We start from the raw sequence: 12,462 nt of genomic DNA on the forward strand, positions 1-12,462 counted from the left end.
TAGGTGAGTAGGTGAATAATACAATAGAAGGAAGATGATACGGGGAGATTTCCCCCTCGCATATTTGGGAATTCCTCAATGTGTTTAACACAGAACCAGACGCTCTCTCTATCCCTCATGTCACTCACTCATATACACAAATTTACAAATGTGAAAAAGACACGAGTTAAAGTGTGTGTGGATTATTGTCAGTTACACAGGCTGCCATTAGTGCCAGTTCAGAATCCATTGTGGGTATTTTTCTTTGGAAGTGCTTGTGCTGTTTAATGTCATAAGCAAACGGCTTATTCAGCTAATATTTGACTTTGAGTTTCAGATAAGACCATTCAAATTACAAATGATGACAATGTGTGTTCGCTTCCTTTTGTTTAAATATCTATAAATTAATGATGTCACCTTTCACCTGTTTGGGAATATAATACTGTGTGTGCAGTGTCTATTGGCAGACGTGTTCAGGATCCCTTGGCTGAGCTGGTGAAGATCGACCCCAAGCACATAGGAATAGGAACGTACCAGGTAAATAATTGTTGCTTAACTCTTATGTTATGCTTAACTCATGCCCATAAGGGAATGTGTCCTCAGCATTTTACCCAGTATCATGTTTAAGGAAATTCTACCCATCGTTTGTGTGAGTGTGTGTCTTATCTTTCAGCAAAGTATACACACATTCACTTCACAAAGTAAAGGTCTGAGTACTAGACAAAAGGTGTGTGTGTGTGTGTGGTGTGTGTCCATAAACGAGAAATTGGTGGAGTAAAATGGACAATGGAATGCCATTTGAGTCAATATTAAATAAATAAATACATATGGCTATGAAATAAATAAATATGGCAGTAAATATATTCATTGATATAAATCAAATAAATCAATATTGAAATAATTAAATATGTTTTATTTAAATATATATATTTTATTTTATTTTATTTTATACATTTCTGGCGGATGGATTTGACATTACTTACACAGGGCCTATGAAAATACAAAGGTTTTCAAGATATGGACACGGATGACGTAAAATGACATTCAAAAAAATTAATGTTGCATTATGAAATAATTTGGCAATAAATAATAAAATGACATTATGAAATAATAGTCTGCTGAAATATATAATGTTACGAGGGATGAACTATTATCCGAAAAACATCTTCCTTCTTTCAATGTCTATTTCTTTCTATTCGATTATGGTCTGTTGAGGTAGCCAAGTTGCACCTTCTGAAAAGAAAATGAAGGCTCACTATGATAGGAAGGCTGAAGTCTCGTCCTTTGAGCCTGGAGAGTCAGTCCTAGTCTTTCTTGCTATACCTGGAAATCCGTTGGGCGCAAAGCTCTTTGGCCCCTATGAGGTAGAAAGAAAGTGACGTTAACTATGTAATGAGAACCCCTGGTAGGAGGAAGTCTTCCAAGGTGTGCCATCTAAACATCTTGAAGAAATACCAGGACAGGCCGCTCTTGGCTGTTGCTTATACTGAGTCCCAGGCAACACCAGATACCCCCGTTGAACCAAAATAGAGTCCCCCGACTGCACCTGTAGAAACTCTTTTCGACCACACGACTCTCATGGCCTATCTTGATAATGGGTTAGCCCTTTTATCTGATTCTCAGCTAAAAGATGTTGTGCATTTGTTAAATTCTCAGCCTAGACTGTTTGTGGATTATCCAGGGCTCACCGGCCTCCAGCACGTTGTGGATACCTCCGGGGCAGCCCCTATAAAGCAACATCCTGATGGGGTCAACCCTGGAACACCACAGTTCATAAGGAAAGAGATGAATACATGTCAAGGCATAACATCATAGAGCCCAGCGATAGTGGGTGGAGCTCTCCTTTATTCCCCATCACAAAACCCGAGGGGGCTCCTTGTATGTGCGTTGACTGTAGGAAACTCAATGCCGTTACAAGAACAGATTCATACCCCGTCTGGAAGGTTGTGTTTATCGGGTAATTAGGGAAATTCGTATCAGAGTTCGATCGCATGAAAGGTTATTGGCAAATCCCTCTTACTCCTGGTGCCGAGGAGGTTTCAGCCCGCTTGTATCAGTCCTTAGTGATGCCATTTAAGAACGCCCCTGCCGCATTTTCACGGCTAATTAATGTGCTCACTGACAGCTCACTAACTAACTGTGTTGCCTATTTAGATTACTAATTTTAATTTAAGTGCAATGTGGCCGGAGCGTATATTTAACCTTAAAGCCAGTCTCCTAGATTCTGTGGCAGTTGCAGGTTTTTATCAAAAATGTGTCCCTTACTTTGCGAGTGTAGCTATATCTCTCACCTGTCTTCACAGAAGAACCAGAGGTCAGATTGGTCGGATCACTGTCAGCTCGCACTAGATCAACTGAAGGCTGTGTTGTGAGCCTGTTTTAGCTGTTCCAGATTTCAAAATTGTGTGCTGATGCTTGTGTGTGTGTGTGTGTGTGTGTGTGTGTGTGTGTGTGTGTGTGTCATCCTATTAGTCCTATTCAACTTTTATAGTTGCCGTTTAGCAATAAAACAGAGGTTGTCTAGGACTAGTATTTCCTATAATTTGTGGGTGTGCTTGAGCCTTTGCGTGTTTGTCTTCAGAAAGGAAATGTAAGAAGTAAAATAAAGCAGGCCGGCTGCTGAGAGAGTGAACAAACTTGGCTTAGGCCTGTGTCAACAGATGATGCTAACAGCAATAGCCAAGTCAATTAATGGAGATACGCAATGACGTATGGTCAGTCATAATGTTTGGATTATATAAACTCACACATGTTCTGTTTGTGTACTCATGCTTGTGTTTGTGCAGTTAAAACTGGCATTAGGGGTGCGTGTGTGTGTGTTGGAGACAGGCGGAACAAGGATTACCTCAGTCCACCTACCTACTATTTACAGACTATTAATCCAATCAAATGCAGCTAAAAACTGACTGACTAAAAGGTCTTGGAAAATGCTGTTTTAGTGAACACTGTGAAAAAAAACTAAACGGAGAGAGAGACACTGTGTGTAAGAGAAGAGGGGAGAGAGGATGGAGCTAAACATTTATAGAAGGTGTGGTGCAATGGAAGGAGAGTGGATGAGATCACAACCTAAATGCAATACAGGCTAAGCACTAAATGAGCTAGTAATAAGCATGCCACTGTATCGTTCCTCATTCCAGGGGAGTCCAAATCAAGAGAAATAATTGTCATTTGGTTACTGAACTGAACTATTGAAAATAAGAAACTGTTCTTAATTGTTTTTTATCTGGAAAAATAAAGATTTCCAACAACTGAATTTAGAAAGTCAATGTTACGTTTAGGTATATTATGTTTTCAGGAAAGGTCCAATAGACAAGAAAAGATTGGGCATTTTAACTCTGATGCTATTTAACATGTGTGTTTCTGTGTGTTTCTGTGTGTGTCCACGAGAGTGTATGTACTTGACGTCTCTCATCACGTCCCGACTGGCCTCTTCAGAACACCACGGGCCCCCCGCCCCTTGCACTCAGATCATGTGACTAGGTCAACAAACCATAATCTGATGGAGTAAATAAACATGTGCTGAAAGACACAAGAAGGGCCGTCACTTTGACCAGCACACGTCTTTCACACAAACACACCTGTGTTATTGCTAGCCTGCAACTATAAAAGTCAAATAAGACTAATCGGATGACACACACACATCCAGTGACCTGGATGTCAATTCCCTTCAAGCTGAAAACAAACAAGGTCTCTCTCGCTCTCTTTTTATTTTATTATTTTTTTTTTGCCGTACTTCATAGTTATTTAACTATTTAACTAACATTATCTAGATGACATGTGCAACACTAACCATAATCAAAAAGCCAATTGTTCTTATTTAGGCAACACTTAACCTAGCCAAGTAGTGTTGCCTAAACAGAAACCAAATAATGGAAAAATAAAGTCAACTAAATCTAAAAGTGAACACAGGACATGAACGCTGGTCACCTGACTGAGAGTCCTGTGCTTTACTCATTTATCCATCACAACTTTCTCTGCCTATATAATTTGTCGTGATCTAACATCACGTCATTAAGCAATGAACACCACTAACCACTCGGTGAGTTGCACATTTCTGAAAACAAACGTTTAGGGTTATTTTAAGGACAGGTTTGTGAATGCCCGTAGCCAGCCATTCTGAAGCAGGCAGGGGCGATTCTAAATTAGCCAAATACCCGAGACAGGACCAATCGTCAAAATTTCAGTGTCAACCACTCTATTTCATCCTAGACAACCCAGAAAGGGAGCTCAAAGTGCAAAATACCGGAATCGTCTTTTAAACATGTATATGCGGTTTTAGTCTAAACATTGTTAATTTAAACAATAGGCCAGTGAAAGGGAGATGGGACCTGTGTTAGAGGTTATAGATCTACAATATTTACAGGGAGAATGTAGGGACTTCCTAGGTTTCAATTAAGTAAACCATGCTGTATCAGTCATCAGCTGTATCAGTTATGACATGGAATAAATGGTAATAAATGCATAACCATAAGCTTTGCCATAGTACTTAATTGTAATTTGCCAGAATTTGGACAAAAACTGATTTATAGTTATAGAGATTATATAGATTCTAAGCTTTATCGTTTGGAACATTTCAAACTAACGCTGTGAAAGAAATGTCATGGCTTATCAAGTTGAGGTCCCACAAATTGCACTGGCTAAGGATAAGATTATTGAAGTAAGAAATTCTTTGGCAAAACAGTTTTTGCAGTTTTGTGAACAAACAGATTTATAATTCTTGTAATTTTAGTTTCAAGCATTAAGTTACTCAGAACCAGTAATAAAATCTCAGTAACAAGTTATACTATATTATTAAGATATTGAAGGATGAAAAATCACAAAAGCTCCCTGGTAAGAACAAATATCTTGTTAGACAAAAAATAAGCAATATATTGCCTTGATTTAGTTTGCTGAGATAAACATTTTTGTAGTGTAATATTAAAAATATTAAATTGTTATAGCATTGTCTTTTCTATCAAACCTCTTCTATTTATATTTATGTGATGGTGAGACAATATCCCAGCATCATTTTCCATTTAGCATTATTATCTTATCTTGGATATCACTATCCAAATCCTAATGAAATCATCTCTAAACAGAGTGCACACAGACTCCTTTGAGCGAAGTCCTCACCTCCTGCCTATTATTAAAAACATTCAACCAACATTGAGTGGACGATATCGCCCTAAGACGTCTCCACTCGGCAGTATAATGTTTATTGCTTGCTATAATCCAAAATAGTCCAGGCGGGTAAACTTTTTAATTACTTTTAAGACACGTTGTTGCTCTACAATACATATTAATTGACCCACTCTGCCTAATGTGCATATGTTGTGAGTATTCCCTCTTCGTTGTCTTTTTCAAGCTTAATTTGCATAATTGCGCATGCACACATTCTTCAATGCAGGACATTGAAAATATCCAGGGTATTGCAGTCAGAAGCATCTTAAAAGTAATATTTTGGAAGAGCCAGAGGGCTAAATTCAGACTTGGAAATTAAAACCACCTTAATGTTCTCCATTAGGAATGACTACATGCTCTAGGTGCATACAGTAGTGTCTCTAAGTCTCTACTGCTACAGCCTGTTTCATGCAAATCCAAATCTGACCTTCACACGTTGATTATCCCTTCAATTGTCAATATACGATCAGATCGCAAATGAGCACAATTATAATAGATAAGTAACTCCTTTAAATAAGGAGGAGACAGACAGAACTTGAGGAAATTAGGGAGATAAAAATAAATAGAGGTAGAAACGAGGAAGAGACGGAGATGAAACAAGTGGAAACTCAAAAGGGACAGAGACAGAACTAGAGTAAATAAGAGAGAACTAGAGGACATTGGTTAGAGACACACAGACATAAACCGATCTAGAGGAAATGAGGAACAGACAGAAACAGAACTAGAGAAAATCTGAAAGAGAGAGCAAGAACTACAGGAAATCAGGAAGAGCACACACACACACACACACACACACACACACACACACACACACACACACACACACAGAGACACACACACACACACACACACACACACACACACACACACACACAGAGACACTGGTTTAATAGTAGATGCCGTTTATGTGTGATTTAGGGCCCCCTATATGCGAAGTGGTGCATTGCTCACTGTGACGTCATGGAATGAGATATCTACACCAAACCTTTCACACAGGGAGGTGCATGGCACATAGAGGGCACAATAACCCTTTCTCTGGTGTCGTTGAAATTTATTGAGTATTCAAATATTTGGATTTCCGGCCATTCCTTATGTAATAAAAAATCCATAAATCATGTGTACCAAATTGGGTGTCATGTAAAGCATAGAATAGAAAGCCTAGACGGACATTATGGGACCAAGAGGCAAAATGTTCAGGATGCCAAATAAATAAATAGTGATGCATTCGTTGTCGACAAATTTTGCAACTTTTAACTTTTAAAATAAAAATAACAAAAGGTATCCATAGATAATTTGTACCTAATTAGAATAAATGGGGAAGAGACAGAAACTGAACTGGAAATAAGGAAGCGACAGAGAGACACAGAACTAGAGACAATCGGTAAGAGACGGATCTACAAGGAATGAGGAAAGGGAGACAGGGATTTTTGAATCCTGCTTTGCGGTGCATTATTCCAAAGAAGTTGGAATATGGACACAGTTTTGTCAATGCCAAAGACTCCCCACACGGCACTGATAATGGTCTATAGCTATAGGGTTTTGTTATCAATCATATAGTTATGTGATCTCACCTGTAGCCTGTGTATACCTTTCATGCTTGTTCTGAGCATTTAGAACCAGTCATTGCTATTGTCTTTATTCACGGTCTATTGCCCTCCCATAGCCTTCATCCAGAGCTGCCTAACTTCCGGAAAACATTTTACTAAATCATAAACCGTAGACAAAAAATATCATAGTATGTGGTCACATACACTGTTGTTTGCACAACCTGTCAAGCCTTTTAATAAAATTGACTTTTGATATTGGGAAGCAATTTCAGAAACCAAAAAATGACGATAACAGTAGAAGAATGGGCCCAGTAATAATTATGTATACTTTTGCCTCTAGCAAAAATTGTGTGGATCTCTTAGCAGCAAGAGGAATCTCTCTACATTTTCTCACACTCTCACAATCCAACCCTCAGGTAGTGTGTGGGTGTGCAGGGCATTGGGTTGAATCGAACAGTGAGTGGGGGACTTTAATTGTGGGCCGTTCCTTACCCCCTCAGGCTGTGTGTGCTCATGTGAATATGAATGGTTGTGTGGTTGTTTTGCAGGAAGTAGATACAAAACTATTAGTCATTCATTGAGATTAAAAAAAAAAAGAAACGAGAAAATTATCTATTGCTGTCATCACATTCCCAATGATTTATGAATAGTGCTTAAACCACCCAGTCTTCTCTCTGACACACGTGCACGCACACACGTACACACACACATTCTTAAGTCTACCTCAAGCAATTTCCTCCACTGGCTATGTGTTACGTACAGCATTTTTTTCTTTGAGTTCATGGAAGCTGTCATTCAAGCTGTAGAAGGACCTTTAGATAACCCCGGGTTCAGTGTTCAAACAGAGGCTCCATTGATTCACACCTATTTAAAGGTACATCTCTTAAAGGTAGGGACAATAAAGGGCTTCAGAAGACAATACATGGTTTGTCTTTTGTAACAGCAGCAGTGTTCTGAACCATCGGAAAAAGAAATATGTCGTAATTTCTTTGCATGAATGGGATGTGCAGTAGGCCTGTCACAATGGGATTTCTCTTTACACAATGACCATTAAAAACAATAACATGTTATCTTCAAGGAAAAATGGTTTGGAGTGTCACAGTAGAAAGAAAACAAAAACAGTGGATAATGAAAAAAGTAATTGGGCTAAGCTATTACACTTTGACATTTGATCACCATATAATTTTATATTTTCATCACATAGCATAAACATTAGCAAACTAATGAACCTAGTCTTTTTTGTCTGAGCAGGAGCACTTGTACTCTTTGTCGTACTTTATAATTCCATCTTTGCTGTGTTGCCAACTAAAACGATACATGTCTTTCAAATTGTTCTTAAAAAAAGTTTTAAAACACTGTTTTCTTCTCAGTTGTTGGCAGCCGGCATGATAGAGGTGGAGATACATGTCTTAATGGCTGTCATTTCCACAACAAGACCAGACATATTTAATCATAAGACCTAGAAAATGAATAGCGCTGAGTTTCATTTTGTTGATTTTTTTAATGATATTTCTACTCTTTGCACAGCTACTGCTACTCTTAGCTTTCGTCAGTCATCGTCCAGGCTTTTAGTACATGCCTCCACCCTGGCTCCAGCATTATTCCAGTTGCCAAGTCAAGTCCAAAGAGCTAAACCTCCATTGTGGCGGCGTGTCATTCAGCGTTCAAGCAGTTGGTTTCCCTATTTAGCTTTCTCACCTTGCATTCTTGTATTTTAAATTGAGTGTCTCTGTGTGGGTGACAATGTGCATGTGTGTGTACGTTCAAGTCTACAGTGTGGTAATGCCTTATGTCGCATAGTGACATCACGTTTTATTTGAGATTATCACCTATCCTCTCTCTCTCTCTGAATCCGTCTCTCTGCCTTTCACTATTAGGGTTAGGGTTAGTCTCTGACTGACACTTCATTAGGAATGAATACATGCTCTGGGTGCGTGCTCTGGGGTTGTCTCTACGTCTCTGCTGCTACAGCCTGTTTCAAGCAAATCCAGAAATGATCACACTTATGCCGCTTTTCCACCGCCAGTACCAACTCGACTCGACTCGACTCGCCTCGACTCAACTCGGTTTGGTTGCGTTTCCATCTAAAAAAGTACCTCTTCAATGTGGGCGGGTCGTAGAAAAGAACCTCTCCACCATGGGCGGGTCGTCATTAGGTTTTAATCACGGGAGACGCGATTCCCGGGAAATCTGAATCTGATCAAGACTATTTCCTGATTCCCGGGAAAGGTTATGATGGGATAAAAATGATGGAATAAAATAAAAAGCGCAATGACTGCGCGTCTATTGTTGTCATACGGTAACGTTGATAGAGGCGAAACTCGAGCCCAAGGAAAGGAACGACACTGAAACGAAACAGCGAAACGCTGATCCTCCGGAGCCGGTCCGTGGACTCCAGCCACGCCGGACACACACAACCACGCCCGACACACATAACGACGCGCAGCCTAACTCTAGCCCCGGGAAAGGAGCGACACACACGGCGAAACGCTGATCAGTGTCCCCCTCGGGAGCGGGTTCGTGGACTCCAACCACTCCGGACACAACTTAACTTTGAGTGATTATTCCCATTGACAGCCGCTGGCCAATCAGTTACCAGCAGCCTGTTTACGTCACACAAAAGTACCTACTCCGCTCGCTTGGAACCTCGACGGAGGTAGTACTAAAAAAAAGTACCCGGTACTAGGTACCAGGTACTTTTTTTGCCAATGGAAACGCAAAAAAGGCGTGGCGAGTCGAGCTGGTACTGGCGGTGGAAAAGCGGCATTAGCTAGTGTGTTGTCTTCACAGTGTTCCATTCTAGGTTAGTATGCAGAGATAGTTTGCTACTGTGTCTGATAACATGTGTAAAGGATGGCCCAGGTCCAAGTGTGCCTGTTCTTTTGAGTCTTATTTTCTTCTTTTTTTTTTAAACAATAATATACACTGACATATTTCGTTTAGGTATCTTTGGAGTTGTATGTGTGTATGCATGTAGTGCTGAGCTCGAATATTTGTATATTAATTTGTTAGGAAGGTAAGATGAACACGTATTCTTTGAAGCTTTCATTCTGAGGACTTGTCTCGTGAAGTTTTCGTTGTATGTGTTGTCCTATAAGGAGTACGGGTCGTCTGGTTCCACTGATCTAACAGTTCTCGTTTTGCTTGGAAAAGTGTTTTTTTTAACCGGAGACTAGGAGAGGTGAAAATGGTCTGAGTGAGGAGAGACCACTGCTGCTTCCAGCGAGGAATACCTTCTGGGAACGGGGCTGGGAGCATTTTTAGTAACTTGGCAGTTACTAAAGATAATTGATTCATCATCTGACATTTGTGTGTTGAAACAGAGTTTAGAATAAATCCACGTTTTAAGGATTGACGTTTAGTTCGGGGTTAGTTTGGTCCAGTGAACCTGTATTGTGTGTGGTGTTCCTGTCGGAGAGGCACCCATGAGAATACTCTGGAAAGTTGCTTATGTGGACGGACGGGTGCAGACATCGGACGTGTCAGGAGTCAAACGCTATTCGTCGCGGTCGTTACTTTAACTTCAGGCAGGCATTGGGTTGTGGTTGTTTGGCGGACACCGTGTCCTGGGGAATCCCAGGAACATTGAACCAAGGGTTTCCCTGCCTGCCATACAGGCCCTCCTGGTGACCCATCTCATAGGGTCACCTCTCATCTCAGCAGACTGGTGTTTCCTTTGTGTTTCTACTATTAGACCAGGGACCGCGGTCTGTAGATCTGATGAGTTGTTGAACTGAATGGGACTGTTGAAGTGACTCAACAGCGTGGACAATTATCCACTACGGTGCATGAGGGACGGGCCGCTTGTCGGTTGTATCGACTTTCGACCATAAATGGAACAGATCTTCTTAAGTTGCCAATGCAAAGGCTATTATTTGTTATTTGTATTGCCGGAAAAACAGGGCTATAACTACTTTTACAGTGTAAAAAGAGACATAATAATTGTAATTGCAGTTACCTGGCCCAGGTGGAAAGGCCTCCTCTGTCGCACTGACCTGCTGGATTCACTCCCTGTTACGAGAGGAGAAGAAGAGGCCTGGAGGTCCACTCACACGGGGAAATGACACACCGCTGCGTGTCACGTTGACTAACTTTTAAAATAGAAAATAAATACAGAAAATCGACTTGAGCGGCGGTAAATGTATCCAAATTCATCCCAGAAATCTTTTGTATGGGAAACACTGATATGTTTTATATAATTTCATATGAATATGTCAGTGTGGAGCAGTAAACCATGTCCTATTGACGTTCACTTAAAAACATCCCAGTCAAAGGTTGTCAGGGGTTTATTTGTTACAGAAAAATTAGACATTAGTTTCAAAGTAGGCTATATGTATTTACAAAACACTTTTAAAGAATAAATCTAACCGGATATTGAAGATGAACACAGATCTAACAGACGGCAAAGTCTTCACCACACAAATAAAATAAAAATGGGTACAAAATTGCCTATTGCAGTCTGCAGAACAAAATTTGAATTCAAAGGAATGAAATTATCCAATTTCTAAAGCTGTAGCTTATACACACTAATCTAGCCCTGGAGTCCTTTCTTCTGGTTTCTCTTTCAATGGGTCTGTCCTTCTCTCATTCACTCTTTTTACCTGCCGTTTTTCATGGTCCTCAATATCTCTGTTATAAGTGCTGTAAGGTGTCGTGTTGGCGAGTGAGTGGTCTTCAACCACAGAACGTCAGGAGAACCTGAGGCTGGGAAGTCCTTGCGATGGGCGTGTGCACATGTACAAATCGTTAGTATAGTGTACATGTTTTATGCTCGGGACATGTAACAATGATTGACCTCGCCTTGTACGTGTACTTGGTGACATCAAGCCTGTTTTCAAATCTCAAAGCCTGTGTGTGTGTGTGTGTGTGTGTGTGTGTGTGCAGCACGACGTGCAGCCTGGAGCTCTGAAGGCCGCGTTGGACGGTGTGGTGCAGGAGTGTGTGAGCTTCGTGGGAGTAGACATCAACATCTGCTCTGAGACTCTCATGAGGTAGAGGACACACACACACACACACACACACACACACACACACACACACACACACACACACACACACACCAGTATTTCATAAATACACAGGATTAGGTGTTATAATCCCTTGTGCCATAATCCAAGGTAAAACATTCAGAAGCCCCTGCCCAAATGAACCCCCGGCTCTGTGCCTGGCTCTAATTGGTCTAGCCTTTTCCCCCTGACGTACAAAGTTTGCCTAATTTGCCTAACCTCTTTATTAGCAGCTGATGAATTAACTTACAAAATAATAAGTACAAAATAATACCCTGCTTGTTTCTGTTATTTTGTCAATCTTGATATTTAACTGTATTTTTCACCTATATACTGTTATATTTAATTGAAAGCAGCAAACCGACCTCTCAGACACACAAACATTAAGAAAAATGTTTTATATGAAAAAGATAATTGTATAATGAAAAAGATAATCTTAGAAGAAACAGAAAACAAATGGTGTCAACTGTTGTAGATGAACAAGAACCAATTTAGCAAAAAGTAGACAAAAGTGAACAGCAAATCTGAACCACGTCTGGGAATTTGGGCCTGTGGACCTTTCCGTTGTTTATCATGCACAGAGTGCACGGACTGGACGTTATAGATGTGGGCAATAGGCTACCCTGGTAGGCTCGCATATATATATATATATATATATATATATATATATATATATATTAAGAGAGAGAGAGAAAACCAGCTTGCAATAAATCATCTGATTACCGGTCTGCTGTGTAAACTTTTTACATACCTGCATGTGTTCATGTAAC

The 12,462-nt window shown here is 40.2% G+C and overlaps 1 protein-coding gene across 1 annotated transcript in view; it reads left to right on the forward strand.

Moving 5' to 3' along the window:
* Window positions 1-12,462, forward strand: part of srbd1 (S1 RNA binding domain 1) — a 74,938-nt gene that overhangs the window by 43,277 nt on the left and 19,199 nt on the right. Inside the window, exons 16-17 of the mRNA XM_084470092.1 lie at window positions 434-516; window positions 11,571-11,677. Of these exons, the coding sequence (XP_084326218.1) occupies window positions 434-516; window positions 11,571-11,677 (190 nt within the window). The remainder of the gene's footprint in view (window positions 1-433; window positions 517-11,570; window positions 11,678-12,462) is intronic.

This window comes from Micromesistius poutassou (assembly GCF_964030765.1).
Source record: "Micromesistius poutassou genome assembly, chromosome: 7".
Classification (NCBI taxonomy): domain Eukaryota; kingdom Metazoa; phylum Chordata; class Actinopteri; order Gadiformes; family Gadidae; genus Micromesistius; species Micromesistius poutassou.